The 18,374-nt window shown below is 45.6% G+C and overlaps 1 protein-coding gene across 1 annotated transcript in view; it reads left to right on the top strand.

Moving 5' to 3' along the window:
• The window catches only part of ifi35 (interferon-induced protein 35), a 44,374-nt gene that overhangs the window by 13,821 nt on the left and 12,179 nt on the right, over positions 1-18,374 (top strand). Inside the window, exons 6-8 of the mRNA XM_072487279.1 lie at positions 1,106-1,212; positions 12,140-12,326; positions 15,143-15,255. Of these exons, the coding sequence (XP_072343380.1) occupies positions 1,106-1,212; positions 12,140-12,326; positions 15,143-15,255 (407 nt within the window). The remainder of the gene's footprint in view (positions 1-1,105; positions 1,213-12,139; positions 12,327-15,142; positions 15,256-18,374) is intronic.

Genomic DNA, 18,374 nt, shown 5'->3' with positions numbered 1-18,374 from the left:
CCTCAGGCTTCATTGTTATAATTTGGGTGAGCTGCTGGCAGGGCCATCCTCCAGCGCCAACTCTCTCCTGTTCAGAGTTTCAGTTTGAGGCTGACTGCCTTGCGGCCCCACATTAACATTCTGGGATGTTAATAATAGTGGTTCTTGGGTGTGCTATGGAGAGAGGAGGAGGACAGAAGTGTCTCTGGTAGCAGCTACTGCTTAGGGCACAGTGATGGATCCTGAACAGAGGGTCCTGAGAGTCTGTTGTGCCCATCACCAGCCAATTTGGTTTTAGGCTCCCCCATCCCATTTGCTTCCATAGGAGACCTGTTACTCACTCCAGGCAGGTGCCATGGGTACATGAACAGATATCTATGAAAGTGCAGCCAGATCCCTTACTGCACTGATCAGGTGCAGGGCAGTCTCCCCACCATTGGCCCATATTTTACTCTACAAAAGGTGGTCCAATTTCTACACGTAAAAATCTCCAAACTCAGCAGCCTTTCAGTGCAGTGAATACTACATTACCCCTTGATTTTACATTCCATGAGTAGGTGCTACTAAAAATCAGAATCGGTATTGTCAAATCCTGTCTTTATCAATCATGTGCAAAATATCTGGAAGATGTGCTTAAGAACAATGGATGTAGTGTGAATCCATCCAAATTTAACACAATTTTTACAAACCAGTAAGGGGGTTGAAGTTCGGAAAGTACACTTTGAGGAGTTAACGAGCATGACAGGTTAGATAATGTTGTTCTTGCAAAGTCAGTAACTTGGAGTGTTGTTCTTTCAGTTTTTTAGGGCTGGTTTAGCACAGTGAGCTAAATAGCTGACTTATAAAGCAGACCAAGGCCAGCAGCGTGGGTTCAATTTCCGTACCAGCCTCCCCGAACAGGCGCCGGAATGTGGCGACTAGGGGCTTTTCACAGTAACTTCATTTGAAGCCTACTTGTGACAATAAGCGATTTTCATTTTTTTCATTTTTCAGTCCGAGATGTGACAAAATATCAGTATTTTCCATTGCATTTATGTGGAATGACCTGTAAGGATTATTGGAAACAGAAAACTGGTTAACATTTATTCCTTAAGTACTTTTTCATCTTTTCTTTTTCTTTTTGCAGTTGCTAATAAGATACTGGAAATGGAAGAGCATGTGATTCCCTTAGACGACTGCCGAATTAAGATAAAGTCTCATCCCTTGAAGCTGCAGATGTTAGAAGATATTGAAGTAAGTCTCAGTCTTGACGAGGATTGTCATCATGGTGGCAGATTGTGTGTGTGTGGACTTGAGTATTGGATACAATAATGGATTTGGACAAGATACTGTAAGATACACTCTGTGCTGCTTATGGGGGTCACCTGACCCGGCCAGGGTTGAAAGTCAGATAGCACACAATGAGGAGTTAGCCAACATGGAAAGTTAGATAATGTTGCTCTTGCAAAGTCTGTAACTTTGAGTGTTGTTTTTTCAAGCTGAGATGTGACATTGGCGATGAGGATAACTACAGAGATATTTAGGATTGTGTCATGGCATTTTTAAAAAAATCATTTATGGGTTGTGGGCGTCACGGGCTAGGCCAGCATTTATTTCCCAAATCCTAGTTGCCCTTGAGAAGGTGGTGGTGAGTTGCCTTTGTGAACCGCTGCAGTCCCCTGAGGTGTAGGTACACCCACAGTGCTGTTAGGGAGGGAGTTCCAGGATTTTGACCTAGTGACAGTGAAGAAACGGCGATATATTTCCAAGTCAAGATGGTGAGTGACTTAATAATAATCTTCATTAGTGTCACAAGTAGGCTTACATTAACACTGCAATGAAATTACTATGAAAAGTCCCTAGTCGCCACACTCTGGCGCCTGTTCGAGTACGCTGAGGGAGAATTCCGAATGTCCAATTCACCTAACACGCACTTCTTTCGGGACTTGGGGGAGGAAACCGGAGCACCGGGAGGAAACCCAAGCAGACATGGGGAGAAAATGCAGACTCCGCACAGGCAGTGACCCAAGCCGGGAATCAAATCGTCAACTCCACTTTCCCTCCACCTAGAACCCTTGATTCCTTTACTGATTATAGGATGTCTGCAGTCCAGGAAATAGAGCCATTTGATTGGACAGTTGACATCAGTACCGTCAACGTGAACTGGAGAGGGGCTGGACGGGTTTGAAGCGTATGCTGATAGTCCGAGTCTGCTCTAGGATGAAGCAATGGTGGCGCAGAAAGCACAATTTGGGGCCTTTTTGTTTAGTCCTAGTGCTTTGGTGAGGGAGACTTTCAGGACTGAAATAAAAGTAAAATAATGGGAATGCTGGAGATTGAAAACAAAACAGAAATTGCTGGAAAAACCCAGCAGGTCCGGCAGCATCAGTGGAGAGAGAAAAAGAGTTAACATTTGAGTCCAAAGTAACTTTTCTTTAGAAGATCTTCCAGACATTGCCTGACACAATAGGAAATGTGGATAATGAACATGTGATGAAAGCTTTGAAGGACCATTATGCGGTGACGCCAAATGCCACATTGCAACGGCATGTTTGCGATCAGGTGAGATGGAAAGAGGGGGAAACAGCAACCCAATTTGTGACCTGTTTGAGGTTGATGTCAGCAGGATGCAATTATATTGCGATGGATCTGAGAAACCAAATAATGGATCAGGTGGCCAAACATTACAAGTTGGATAAGTTGAGTCATAAGTTGCTGGAATGAGGAGGTGATTTGACGTTGGATGTCACTTTGAAAATCAGCATTGGAAGCAGTGCATAGATGATATCACAGCGTGAGGTCCTACTTCTGTCATTGACACAACTAAAGTTGAGGTTAACCGAGTGGCACAGCGGAATCCAGGTGTGCGTAAGTGTAAACAGCAAATGTCTGAAAGAGAATGTTTTCAATGTGGCAACTTGGGGCACTATGAAAAAGATGCCTGCTGCCCTGCCGATGAAAGATATGCAGAAAAGGTGGGGGCCGAGAAGTCCAGAAGGAAGCTGAACAGGGAGGAAAGCCTACTGAACCATATAAAGGTGAAAGTAGAACAGTAGAACAGCTGTGAGACAAGTTGAAGAAGATGCAGAGAGTGAGGCCACAAATGGCAATCGTGGATACATGTTTTATGTCAATGGGAGCAACCACAAGAAAGGAGCATTATTGTAGACTCAGGCAGTGACAGTAATGTCATCGACAGAGCACTGCGAGAAGAACCGAAGACAAAGGAAATCAATCTGGAAAATGTGTCAAAAAGCTCCCTCCTTACACATCTAAAACCCCACTCCAAACTGTTGGATTGTGGGTGTGAGAGCTGGGGATTAGAAGGTAAAGGAGAATTTGTAGTGATTGAGGAGCATGGTGAGACTCTTCTGAACAGAAAAATCACTCGGGCCTCGGCATGCTACACACTGGATTGAAAGTGAATTCTGTGAAATCCTGGATGAAGCTCTGGGAGGGATTTGGACCAGAGCTTCAAGGGATTGGAAAGTTACACAGCCGCCAAGTGAGATTAACTATTGTGAACCCCGTCACTTAGCCTGTACTCAGAACATCTTTTGCTCGGAGTCAGAAAGCTGAGGCAAAGATGAAGGAAGTGATTGACCATGTAATACATCATAAAGCCAGTTGAAGGACCAACGCAATGGGTAAGCCGTCTTGTGACCGTGGCTAAATCAAATGGTGACATCAGCCTCTGTGTTGATATGCAACTGGTGATGAAGGAGTAATTCTCACTGTGGTGATGATGGACAGAAAGCTACCTTCAGAACTTTGAAAGAGATGTGCTGGGATCCCAGGATATTATGGTACAGGAAGCCATTCAAGAGGGGGGAGCAAAAAAGACAAGTGGTAGTTGTAGGGGATTCTATAATTAGAGGGATTGATGGCATCCTTTGTAAGCCAGATCGAGAGTCCCGCATGGTATGTTGCCTGCCCGGTGCCAGGGTGAGGGACATCTCTGATCGGCTTGAAAGGATTTTGGAGAGGGAGGGGGAGGATCCAGTTGTTGTGGTCCACGTTGGGACTAACAACATAGGTAAGACTAGGAAAGAGGACCTGTTTGGGGATTATCAAACACTAGGGACTAAATTAAAGAACAGGTCCTCCAGGGTTATAATCTCTGGATTACTACCCGAGCCACGTGCCAATTGGCATAGGGGTGAGAAAATTAGAGAAGTTAACAGGTGGCTAAAGGAGTGGTGCGGGAAAGAGGGATTCCATTTCATGGGGCATTGGCATCAGTACTGGGGCAGGAGGGACCAGTACCGTTGGGACGGTCTTCACCTCAACCATTCTGGGACCAGTGTTCTAGCGAATAGGATAAATAGATTGGTCACAAGGACTTTAAACTAGCAAGTTAGGGGGAAGGGAAGTGTAAAGCTATGGACAGTATAATGGTTAATGGAGATCAAGGCAGCAGGTTACGTGACAGGTTATTATGTAGAGATATGAGTTCAAAGACAAGGAAAATTAGGAGAAAGGGTAAGAGGAAAAATAAATTGCGAAAAGTTACTGATCAAGGTGTTAGGATTCATAACAAAGACATAAAAAACAGCATAAGTGTACTTTACCTGAATGCTCGTAGTATACGAAATAAGGTAAATGAGTTGATGGCGCAAATCATCGTGAATGACTATGATTTAGTGGCCATTACTGAAACATGGTTAAAAGATGGTCACGACTGGGAGTTAAATATCCAAGGGTACCAGACTATACGAAAGGATAGAATGGACGGTAAGGGCGGTGGTGTAGCTTTGTTGTTTAAGCATGGCATCTGGGCAATAGTAAGGGATGATATTGGTGCTATGGAGGACAAGGTTGAATCAATTTGGGTGGCAATCAGGAATAGTAAGGCAAAAAGGTCACTGATAGGAGTAGTCTATAGGCCACCAAATAGTAACAGGATGGTAGGGCAGGCAATAAGCAAAGAAATAACGGATGCATGTAGAAATGGTACAGCGGTTATCATGGGAGATTTTAATCTGCATATCGATTGGTTTAACCAGGTTGGTAAAGGCAGCCTTGAGGAGGAGTTTATAGAATGTGCCCGGGATAATTTCCTGGAACAGTATGTAATGGAACCTACAAAGGAACAAGCGGTCCTAGATCTGGTCCTGTGTAATGAGGCAGGATTGATTAATGATCTCATAGTTTGGGATCCTCTTGGAAGGAGTGACCACAATATGGTGGAATTTAAAATACAGTTGGAGGATGACAAGGTAAAATCAAACACTAGTGTTTTGTGCTTAAACAAAGGCGAGTACAATGGGATGAGAGAAGAACTAGCTAAGGTAGACTGGGAGCAAAGACTTAATGGTGAAGCAGTTGAGGAACAGTGGAGAACCTTCCGAGCGATCTTTCACAGTGTTCAGGAAAGGTTCATACCGACAAAAAAGAAAGACGGTAGAAAGGGGAAAAATCGACCGTGGATATCTAAGGAGGTGAGGGAGAGTATCAAATTGAAGGAAAAAACATACAAAGTGGCAAAAATTAGTGGGAGACTAGAGGACTGGGAAGTCTTTAGGGGACAACAGAAAGCTACAAAAAAAGCTATAAAGAAGAGTAAGGTAGACTATGAAAGTAAACTGGCTCAGAACATAAAAGAAGATAGTAAAAGCTTCTACAAATATATAAGACAGAAAAGACTGGCTAAGGTAAATATTGGTCCTTTGGAAGGTGAGAAGGGAGATTTAATAATAGGAGACGGGGAAATGGCTGAGGAGCTGAACAGGTTTTTTGGGTCAGTCTTCACAGTGGAGGACACAAATAACATGCCAGTGACTGATGGAAATAAAGATATGATAGGTGAGGACCTTGAGATGATTGTAATCACTAAGGAGGCAGTATTGGGCAAGCTAGTGGGACTAAAGGTAGCCAAGTCTCCTGGCCCTGATGGGATGCATCCCAGAGTGTTAAAAGAGATGGCTAGGGAAATTGTAAACGCACTAGTGATAATTTATCAAAATTCACTAGACTCTGGGGTGGTCCCAGAGGATTGGAAAGTAGCAAACGTGACACCACTGTTTAAAAAAGGAGGTCGGCAGAAAGCGGGTAATTATAGGCCGGTAAGCTTAACTTCGGTTGTCGGGAAAATGCTGGAATCTATCATTAAGGAGGAAATAGCGGGGCACCTGGAGGGAAACTGTCCCATTGGGCAGACGCAGCATGGGTTCACAAAGGGTAGGTCGTGTCTGACTAATTTGGTAGAATTTTTTGAGGACGTTACCAGTGCAGTAGATAACGGGGAGCCAATGGATGTGGTATACCTGGATTTCCAGAAAGCTTTTGACAAGGTGCCACACAAAAGGTTGCTGCATAAACTAAAGATGCATGGCATTGAGATAAAGTGGTAGCATGGGTGGAGGATTGGTTAACTAACAGAAAGCAGAGAGTGGGCATAAATGGGTGTTTCTCTGGTTGGCAACCTGTAACTAGTGGGGTCCCTCAAGGATCAGTGTTGGGCCTGCAGTTGTTCACAATTTACATAGACGATTTGGAGTTGGGGACCAAGTGCAATGTGTCAAAGTTTGCAGACGACACTAAGATGAGTGGTAAAGCAAAAAGTGCAGAGGATACCGGAAGTCTGCAGAAGGATTTGGATAGGTTAGGTGAATGGGCTAGGGTCTGGCAGATGGAATTCAATGTTGCCAAGTGTGAGGCTATCCATTTTGGGAGGAATAACAGCAGAATGGATTATTATTTAAACGGTAAGATGTTAAAACATGCTGCTGTGCAGAGGGACCTGGGTGTGCTGGTGCAGGAGTTGCAAAAAGTTGGTGTGCAGGTGCAACAGGTGATTAAGAAGGCTAATCAAGTTTTGTCTTTCATTGCTAGAGGGATGGAGTTCAAGACTAGGGAGGTTATGCTGCAATTGTATAGGGTGTTGGTGAGGCCGCATCTGGAGTATTGTGTTCAGTTTTGGTGTCCTTACCAGAGAAAGGACATATTGGCACTGGAGGGAGTGCAGAGGAGATTCACTAGGTTGGTCCCAGAGTTGAGGGGATTAGATTATGACGAGAGGTTGAGTAGACTGGGACTGTACTCATTGGAGTTTAGAAGGATGCGGGGGGATCTGATTGAAACATATAAAATTATGAAGGGAATAGATAGGATAGATGCAGGCAGATTGTTTCCACTGGTCGGGGAAAGCAGAACTAGGGGGCATAGCCTCAAAATAAGGGGAAGTAGATTTAGGACGGAGTGTGGGAGGAACTTCTTCACCCAAAGGGTTGTGAATCTCTGGAATCCCTTGCCCAGTGAAGCAGTTGAGGCTCTTTCTTTAAACGTTTTTAAGAAAAAGATAGATACCTTTCTAAAGAATAAAGGGTTTCGGGGATATGGTGTACGGGCCGGAGAGTGGAGCTGAGTCCACAAAGATCAGCCATGATCTCATTAAATGGCGGAGCAGGCTCGAGGGGCCAGATGGCCTACTCCTGCTCCTAGTTCTTATGTTCTTATGATCCAAATGCACCAATGAAAGTCATAGCAGTTCTAGTCCAAAGGATTAGGTGCAGTTCTGCTGCAAGTGCATGCTGAAGGCTTTAGAATCCTTGCCTATGTGAGCAGATCTCTGACAGGTGTGGAGAGGAGATATTCTTAGATGGGTGCAGAGGGTCTAGGATTGGTGTAGGCATTTGAACGATTCCATGCATTCTTGATCGGCGTTGAGTTTCAATTAATGACGGATCACAAGCCAATAGATATCATTTTTTTCTCCCAGTTCTAAACAATGTTCCAGAAACAAAAGGTGGGTTTTGAGACTCCAGCAGCACAAGTTCACGTTGCAGGAAAGATGAACATCGCTGACTCGCTGTCACAACTACTGAGGGATGATCAAATAGACAAATCCCTACCAGAGAAGGAACTGGCAGTTCATGCTACACCTAGAGCAATGACGGCGTCAGAGATTAAAAGAGAGTCAGGCAAAGATCTAGACAGAAAATCCAAGCTGGAAACCGGGAGAATTGCACATTCGAGGCCTACATCATGATACATGATGCAGTGTACGCAATGGGCAAGTGTGTTCTCAGAGGCAGCTGACTTGTACTGCCACAAAAGCTTAGGCCTAGACTGGTGACTCTAGTTCATGAAGGTCACTTGGGAGTGGTTGGTACGAAGCAATACTTACAAACCAAAGTACGGTGAGCCCGGGTTGGAGAAAGATATGGAGCAGTTTGTCAAAACATGTCATGGATATTGACATTTCAGCAGACCCAATCCACCAGCACTGGTCGAGGCCAACGCTACTGATGGTAGGCAGAGAGCTTGCCCGCCAGAAGGAGGAACATTGGTACCAGAGGGAACAGTGTCACTTCCTACCCCTGACACAATGACCAAATTTCCTGAGACAATAGGCAGACCACAATATGTGAGAGGGCACCACCAAATGCAATATGAACATTTTGTGTGATTCAGTGAAGTTGGAAATCAGTTTGGAGCACTGATTTGTGATTTGAAAACTAAGTGATTTTAAGTTTTTTTTTTAAATTGCAAATCTTTAATGTGCCTCGATATGAAGTTTTATGTGTTGTGATCATGTTCAAAGGAGGGTGTGGTGAAAACCGCTCTTGTGATTTTGAACTTCCTGCTTGTGATATCTGTAAATACACAAGAAAGCAATTGGAGTTGAACATTGAGGAGTATTGAATTACATACTGATGACAGGGATTGCCATGGTTAAATAGTAAAAGAGAATTAACAATTCCAGAAAGTGAAATACTGGACAATAGACTGAATCTATATTGGATTGTGACGTATTGAACTTAACTGACATTTGTAATTGAAGAAATTAATTTACTCAATAAGTTAGGGAAATAATGATTTCTTAATTTTGCAAAATTCATCACAGGATGTTTAGTAAGGTATGAAGTCCAAGCTATATACACCAAGTGGAAAAAATATGGACATGATTTGTGCCCAATGAGACAGGGATGTCATGATGATAGCCGTTTGTGTGGACTTGAGTATGAGATGCTATACAGTATTCAGATAAGATACTGAAATGTACACTCTGAATTACAAAAGGAGTCATCTGACATGGGAGTGGGGGTGGGGGTTGGAAGGTCATATAGCACATGTTCCAAGATATGTAACACAGCAGATTAAATTATGTTTTTCTTGTAGTTAAATCTGTGGCTTTAAGTTTGTTCTTGCAGCTTGTGATGTGACAGGGATCTGTAGTTTTCATTAAATGGTCACTAGGTGGCACAGTGATAGACTCACTGTAATGGAGCCTTTTACTTCATAGAACCAGGTGCGAGGGCAGCACAGTGGCGCAGTGGGTTAGCCCTGCTGCCTCACGGCACCGAGGTCCCAGGTTCGATCCCGACTCTGGGTCACTGTCCGTGTGGAGTTTGCACATTCTCCCCGTGTTTGCGTGGGTTTCGCCCCCATAACCCAAAGATGTGCAGGGTGGGTGGATTGATTGGATTGGATTTGTTTATTGTCACGTGTACCGAGGTACAGCTAAAAGTATTATTCTGCGAGCAGCTCAACAGATCATTAAATACATGGGAAGAAAAGGGAAGAAAATAAAATACATAATAGGGCAACACAACATATACAATGTAACTACATAAGCACTGGCATCGGATGAAGCATACAGGGTGTAGTGTTAATGAGGTCAGTTCATAAGAGGGTCATTTAGGAGTCTGGTGACAGTGGGGAAGAAGCTGTTTTTGAGTCTGTTCGTGCGTGTTCTCAGACTTCTGTATCTCCTGCCCGATGGAAGAAGTTGGAAGAGTGAGTAAGCCGGGTGGGAGGGATCTTTGATTATGCTGCCTGCTTTCCCCAGGCAGCGGGAGGTGTAGATGGAGTCAATGGATGGGAGGCAAGTTCGTGTGATGGACTGGGCTGTGTTCACGACTCTCTGAAGTTTCTTGCGGTCCTGTGCCGAGCAGTTGCCATATCAGGCTGTGATGTAGCCCGATAAGATGCTCTCTATGGTGCATCTGTAAACGTTGGTAAGGGTTATTGTGGACATGCCGAATTTCCTTAGTTTCCTGAGGAAGTATAGGCGCTGTTGTGCTTTCTTGGTGGTAGTGTCGACGTGGGTGGACCAGGACAGATTTTTGGAGATGTGCACCCCTAGGAATTTGAAACTGCTAACCATCTCCACCTCGGCCCCGTTGATGCTGACAGGGGTGTGTACAGTACTTTGCTTCCTGAAGTCAATGACCAGCTCTTTAGTTTTGCTGGCATTGAGGGAGAGATTGTTGTCGCTACACCACTCCACTAGGTTCTCTATCTCCTGCCTGAATTCTGACTCGTCATTATTCGAGATCCGGCCCACTATGGTCGTATCGTCAGCAAACTTGTAGATGGAGTTGGAACCAAATTTTGCCACGCAGTCGTGTGTGTACAGGGAGTAGAGTAGGGGGCTAAGTATGCAGCCTTGCGGGGCCCCGGTGTTGAGGACTATTGTGGAGGAGGTGTTGTTGTTCATTCTTACTGATTGTGGTCTGTTGGTCAGAAAATTGAGGATCCAGTTGCAGAGTGGGGAGCCAAGTCCTAGGTTTTGGAGGTTTGATATGAGCTTGGCTGGGATTATGGTGTTGAAGGCGGAGCTGTAGTCAATAAATAGTAGTCTGATGTAGGAGTCCTTGTTTTCGAGATGCTCTAGGGATGAGTGTAGGGCCAGGGAAATGGCGTCTGATGTGTACTGGTTGCAGCGGTATGTGAATTGCAGTGGATCAAGGAGTTCTGGTAGTATGGAGGTGATGCGCTTCATGATCAACCTCTCAAAGCACTTCATTACGACTGAAGTCAGGGCCACTGGACGGCAGTCATTGAGGCACGTTGACCACGCTAAATTGCCCCTTAATTGGAAAAAAATGAATTGGGTACTCTAAATTTTAAAAAATAAATAAAAATAAAACCAGATGCAGAATAATCTCAGTTCCTGTAAATGTGCCTTCTGCTTTCTGGTTCAAAAATGGGTGTCAGTGTCCCATGACGTGTCACTGCATGTGTACCATAGCCGTAAACAAAGCCACAAAGGTCTGTGACTGTCACCATGACGCATTATTGCTCTCCAACCTTTGACACAAACAAGCAGAGAACCCTGATCCAATGCCTGTGTCCTGTTCAGATTGATGGGACCGCCCTCACTGAGATCCCCTTGTGATCTACCCTACTGTAGCCAGGGCACTTTCAGCTATAGTTACTTTTCCCAATCCCCATCCTGTCCTTTCTACGGCCTGTCCTTGTTCAGCCTTCTCTTCCACTCAAAATGTTACTTCTTGGTGACATCAACCACAGATAAGAGGACAGCTTTCACAAGTTAGGTATTCAAAATCATGAGATGTCTGGACAGAGTGGAGAGGGAAAACTGCTCCCATTAGTGGAAGGTTCAAAAACGGGAGAGCACAAATTTAAGGTTATTGGCAAAAGAAGCAAATAAAACTTCTTTAAAAATAAATTTAGAGTATCCAATTTTTTTTTTCCTCAAGGGGCAATTGAGCGTGGCCAATCCACCTACCCTGCACATCTTTTGTGTTGTTGGGGTGAGGCCCACGCTAACACTGGGAGAATGTGCAAACTCCACACGGACAGCGACCCGGGGCCGGGATCGAACCCGTGTCCTCAGCGCCATGAGGCAGCAGTGCTAACCACTGCGCCACCATGCCGCCCCACTAGCAATTAAGGCATGAGAATAAATCTTTTCAAGCAATGAGTGACAATAGAATTTGGAATGTGTTGCCTGAGAGTGTAGTAGAGGCAGGTTCAATTGAGGCATCCAAGAGGGAATTGGAGCGAATATCTGAAAAGGAAGAGTATGCAGGTTCATGGGGAGAGGGCGGGAGATGCATGAGATGGATTGCTCATTTAGAGAGCTGGCACGGATTTCACGGGCCGAAAGGACTCCTGTACTGTAATTCAGTGAAGTATGCTGTTAGCCATCAGCTGTCATCACTTGGTCATCACTTCCCTTTCCCTTCCCGATGCCCTTGTCTGACTGCTTGCCCAACCATGTTACTTTTTGCTGCCAGCAGTTCGGATGACATTGCTATCGTATCGCATGGTGTAGTGGTTTCACAATGTAGTTCAGCCAGATGCGATACTACTGGTTTTGCCACGTGTGTTTGACATGGTCAGTTATGTATTTTGACCAGTATTAAACCCCACGGTCAATCTCAGTGAAATCAGAGAACTGACATATACAAATGTCCTTTCCCTGCAGATTAAGACACGAGTGTGCAAAAAACGAATCCTGATTTCGGAAATCCCAAAGGGTATTACTTCCGACCAGCTGCTTGACAAGTTGGAACTGCACTTCAGCAAACAAAAGAATTCTGGAGGAGAAGTGGATCACATTGAGCTGCTGGAAGATTCTGGCAATGTTGTAATTACATTTTCCGCTGAAGGAAGTAAGATAGCAATTGAAAGAAACCTCTGAAAGTGTGTGAATTGTACCCCTCTAATAGCCTCTACTTTGATGCATAGCCACATAGAGGTTACAGCATGGAAATAGACCCGGTGGCCTAACAAGTCTGAGTCAGTATTCACCCTCCAGAGCAAAAAACACATTTTTTTCTTTAGAAAATATTTTATTGAAGCATTTGTAATTTTCACAATTTAACATGTTGACATTTCTAAAACAACCGTGCGGGTCGACGCACAAAATACCCCCTAAAAGAACAACAATTAACCACGTCGCCCACTTCTCCCGCCCTATCCCCAATTACCCGTATACTAAGTTCCCTGTCCTTATTTAACATTACCATGCCTCCTATTTTCCTCCCCACCCCCCAACCTTTTTCCCTTTCCCCCCTTACTGCTGACGTTCAGTTTTTGTTAAGGAAATCGATGAACGGCTGCCAACTCCGGGCGAATCCCTGTATTGATCCTCTCAGAGCGAACTTGATTTTCTCCAGACTGAGAACTCTACCATATCGCTGACCCACACTCCTGATTTCGGGGGCTCCGAGTCCCTCCATCTCAGCAAGATCCGTCTCCGGGCCACCAGGGAGGAGAAGGCCAGAATATCGACCTCCCTCCCCCCCTTTGCCCCCGGATCTTCCGACCCCCCAAATATTGCCAATTCTGGACTCGGAGTTACCCTACCTTTCAGGACTTCTGACATAACATCCGCAAATCCCTGCCAGAATTCTCTCAGTTTCGGACATGCCCAAAACATATGAACATGGTTGGCCGGGCTACCCCCACACTGTTCACATCTGTCCTCCACCTCCTCGAAGAACCTACTCATCCGGTCTACCGTTATGTGGGCCCTGTGGATTACCTTGAACTAAATCAAGCTGAGTCTAGCACAGGACGTGGATGCATTTACCCTTTTCAAGGCTTTTTCCCAAAGTTCAGTTTCCAGCTCCCCTCCTAGCTCCTCTTCTCACTTCCTCTTCACCTCTCTGATAGGGGCCCATTCCCACTCTAACAATTCACTGCAGCAAAAATCACATTTATCTACCCTATTCCCATATTCCTTTATTCCTTTTCTCCTTCATCCACTTTACCAATCTATTCTTCAATGTTAATTTCATCTCGGCCCCAGCAACTAACCTCAGTTTCATTCCTCTCTTGCATTTAATCTTGCCCCTCATCTTAGAATCATCATAGAATTTACAGTGCAGAAGGAGGCCATTCGGCCCATCGAGTCTGCACCAGCTCTTGGAAAGAGCACCCTACCCAAGGTTAACACCTCCACCCTATCCCCATAACCCAGTAACCCCACCCAACACTAAGGGCAATTTTGGACACTAAGGGCAATTTATCATGGCCAATCCACCTAACCTGCACATCTTTGGACTGTGGGAGGAAACCGGAGCACCCGGAGGAAACCCACGCACACACGGGGAGGATGTGCAGACTCCGCACAGACAGTGACCCAAGCCGGAATCGAACCTGGGACCCTGGAGCTGTGAAGCAATTGTGCTATCCACAATGCTACCATGCTGCCCCAAAATTTTGTGAAGTTGAGAACCAAACTGTGATAAGGGGAACTTGGAATGTGGCGAGCAAAGGACTGTAAATAGATCTTGAAAAACAACAGATGGCCAGGAGGCCGGACATGACTACCTCATAAGCTGATCACGCAGTTACCATGCTGCCTAAAGTAAAATTAATTTGTCAAGGTATAATCTATAGCTACAAGGATTGGACTGAGTCCAGTTCAGGCAGGTCTACTGGTTTTTGGAAATTGTAATTGTTGAACCAAAAGCAATGTAAAGCAGAGGTGGTTTTGGCACTGACCCCCAAATCACTCTCCCTCGTAAGTTGACCAAGCTTGGATGGTATAGGCCACTTGTTCGAGAACTGCTTCAGCTGCTATTACAGTCTGCCCCTTTGTATCCTGGTCCCATCCTTTCATTAATGTAATAATGTAATCTGTGCAACTATAATGGAGAAAAGCCCCAGTTTAGTTTAAGCTAGCAAACAGCATCCTAATGAATCTCTTGCACTCACTCTAAAGGCTCAAATTCTTATTATAGTTTAGAGCCAGTATTGCACACAATAATCTAACTGAGGCATTACTATGATTTTATATAGGCTCAGCTTATATATTATAGTTCTCTGCAATCATTTATTTGATTATGTCGATGTACAACCTTATGTTGTTCATGCTATTGTCTACATACCATCTCTGTGTACCATCAAAGAAACACTGCAGGAACTCACCAAACCCACCTCGTGTGTGTCGTCCCCTCCCCCCCCCCCCCACCAAAGACCTAGAACTCAAATAGAACAACTCGGTGACAAGTAAAAAAGGAACATACTTATGCTTCTTGTCTGAAAATGGAGAGTCTTTGATCTCGGTCTAACCCAATGTTGTAACTGAAGGGTGGTACAGTTTGGAGGGCTGAATGGTCTACACTTGTTCCTTTGTCCCACTGGGAAATCAATCAGCAGATGTCCTGGAGTAAGAGAAAGTTATGCAATTGAGATTAGCGCAAACTCCCCCATCCCCAAACCCCTATTTAACAGTCACAAAGCTTGGAGTGCCTGAGCAATGTGTCCAAACCCAAGGACAAGTCACCTTCTCCTGCTCTGCTGCTGACTGCTGAGTATTGCAGGTTAGGGCCAAAAGTAGAAGGGAGCATGCAAAGGATTTCAGGATCTTCCACAAAGTGATCGCAACAATAATGAACGGGAATGCTTGGGACAAGAACACTTGCGAGACATCACCTGGATACAAAACTAAGTTTCACTTATTTTCAATTTCTTTCAGTTGCTGAGAATTTGACAAAGAGAGAATTTCAGCTAGTGGAGTTTCGCGGAATTGACAAAAGGATCTCCCTGAAGGTTTCACCTTTTATTAAGGGTGAAATTGTCAATCATACGGTATGGATAAAATTGCGAGCTGTCACTTATATTTTCCATATTTTGTAGGGAACATTTGTTTTATTAAGTGAAATACAATGGGCGGGATTCTCCGACCCCCCGCCAGTTCTCCGGCGCCGGGGATTTGGCAGGGTCGGGAATCGCGCCGCGTCGGTCGGCGGCCGCTGGCAGCGGCCCCCCCCGGCGATTCTCCGGCCTGTGATGGGCCAAGTGGCCGCCCGTTTTCGGCCAGTCCCGCCGGCATAAATTACAACAGGTACTTACCGGCGGGACCTGGCTGAGTGGGCGGCCTCCGGGGTCCTCGGGGGGGGGCGTGGGGGGATCTGGCCCCGGGGGGTGCCCTAATGGTGGCCTGGCCAGCGATCGGAGCCCACCGATTCCCGGTTGGCCTGTGCCATGGGGGCACTCTATTCCTCCACGTCGGTTTCTGTAACAGTCCGCGATGGCCGACACGGAGATGAACCCCCCCTGCGCATGCGTTGGGATGACGGCAGCACTCCTGCGCATGCACCAACTCGCACCGGCTGGCGGAGGCCCATCCGTGCCGGCCAGCGCGCGCAAACCACTCCGGCGCCGGCTTAGCCCCTGAAGGTGTGGAGGATTCCGTCGGGGCGGGCCGAAGCCGGACTGGTTCACGCCACTCCTTCGCGCCGGTGTTGCCTGCCCCGCCAGTCTTCGCAGAATCCCGCCCAAAATGTACAGACACAAATCAGAATATGTTTACATTACAACTTACTTCTGGTTGGTGGTTGAACTGAATGATGTGGCAGCCATTTCCTGCTTTTAGAATTGACTGTGACACTGCAAGAGGTCCAGCGTGACACTATTCTAAGCAAAGTTGGATACATTTAACAAATAGGGATCAGAGGAAAATGAAGTAACAGCTCCAGCACTCTGATCCAGGAATAGGGGGAATAACAGTTCCAGCATTCTGATGCAGGAATAGGGGACTGACAGTTCCAGGACTCTGATCCAGGAATAGGGGGAGTAAGAAATCCAGCACACTGATTCAGGAATAGGCAATAACAGTTCCAGCATACTGATTCAGGAATAGGGGAGTAACAGTTCCAGCACTCTGATCCAGGAATAGGGGGAATAACAGTTCCAGAATTCTGATGCAGGAATAGGGGACTCACAGTTCCAGGACTCTGATCCAGGAATAGGGGGAGTAAGAAATCCAGCACACTGATTCAGGAATAGGCAATAATAGTTCCAGCACACTGATCCAGGGGTAGGAGGAGTAACAGTTCCAGCACACTGATCCAGGAATAGGAGGAGTAACAGTTCCAGCACACTGATCCAGGAATAGGAGTAGTAACAGATCCAGCACACTAATTCAGGAATAGGGGAGTAACAATTCCAGCACAGTGATCCAGGAATAGGGGAGTAACAGTTCCAGCACACTGATTCAGGAATAGAGGAATAACAGATCCAGCACACTGATTCAGGAATACGGGAGTAACAATTCCAGCATTCTGATCCAGGAATAGGGGAGTAACAATTCCAGCACACTGATTCAAGATTAGGGGGAGTAACAGTTCCAGCACACTGAATCAGGAATAGGGGAGTCACAATTTCAGCACACTGAACCAGGAATAGGAGGAGTAACAGTTCCAGCACACTGATTCAGGAATAGGGGAACAGTTCCAGCACACTGATTCAGGAATAGGAGAGTAACAGATCCAGCACACTGATGCAGGAACAGGGGGAGTAACAGTTCCAGCACACTGAATCAGGAATAGGGGAAGTAACAGTTCTAGCATACAGATCCAGGAATAGGGGGAGTAACAGATTCAGCACTCTGATCCAAAAATAGGGGAAAACAATTCTAGCACATTGATCCAGGAATAGGGGAGTAATAGTTCTAACACTCTGATTCAGGAATGTGGGAATAACAGTTCCAGCATACTGATGCAGGAATAGGGGATTTAAAATTTCAGCGCACTGAGGCAGGAATAGGGGGCTGACAGTTCCAGCATCCTGGTGCAGGAATAGGGGAGTAGCAATTCCAGCACACTGATCCAGAAATAGGAGGAGTAACAGATCCAGCACAGTGATTCAGGAATAGGGGAGTAACAGTTCCAGCACACTGATCCAGGAATACGGGATTAACAATTCCAGCATACTGATTCAGGAATAGGGGAGTAACAATTCCAGCACAGTGATTCAGGAATAGGGGAGTAACAGTTCCAGCACAGTGATCCTGGAATAGGGGATTAACAATTCCAGCACACTGATTCAGGAATAGGGGAGTAACAGATCCAGCACACTGATTCAGGTATAGGGGAGTAACAGTTCCAGCACACTGATTCAGGAATAGGGGAGTAACAATTCCAGCACACTGATCCAGGAATAGGGGAGTAACAATTCCAGCACACTGATCCAGGAATAGGGGATTAACAATTCCAGCACACTGATCCAGGAATAGGAGGAGTAACAGATCCAGCACAGTGATTCAGTAATAGGGGAGTAACAATTCCAGCACACTGATTCAGTAATAGGGGAGTAACAATTCCAGCACAATGATTCATGAAAAGGGGAGTAACAATTCTAGCACACTGATCCAGGAATAGGGGGAGTAACAGTTCCATCACTCTGATCCAGAAATACGAGGAGTGACAATTCCAGCACACTGATCCAAGAATATGGAAGAAACAGTTCCAGCACACTGATTCAGAAATTGGAGGAGTAACAGTCCCCGCATACTGATCCACGAGTAGGAGGAGTAACAATTCCAGCACACTGATCCAGGAATAGGGGAACAAAAATTCCAGCACACTGAACGAGGAATAGGGGGAGTAACAGTTCCAGCACACGGATTCAGGATTGGGGGAGTAACAGTTCCAGCACACTGATTCAGGAATAGGGGAGTAGCAATTCCAGCATACTGATTCAGGAATAGGGGGAGTGACAGTTCCAGCATACTGATTCAGGAATAGGAGAGTAACAATTCCAGCATACTGATTCAGGAATAGGGGAAGTGACAGTTCCAGCACATTGAGTCAGGAATAGGGGAGTAACAGTTCCAGCACACTGATTCCGGAATAGGGGAGTAACAGGTCCAGCACACTGACCCAGGAATAGGAAAGAAACAGTTCCAGCACACTGATTCAGTAATA

The sequence above is a fragment of the Scyliorhinus torazame genome, chromosome 21 (genome assembly GCF_047496885.1).
Source record: "Scyliorhinus torazame isolate Kashiwa2021f chromosome 21, sScyTor2.1, whole genome shotgun sequence".
Taxonomy (NCBI): Eukaryota; Metazoa; Chordata; class Chondrichthyes; order Carcharhiniformes; family Scyliorhinidae; genus Scyliorhinus; species Scyliorhinus torazame.
Note: the sequence above shows the minus strand (reverse complement) of the source record. Positions and strands in the feature narration are given on the sequence as shown.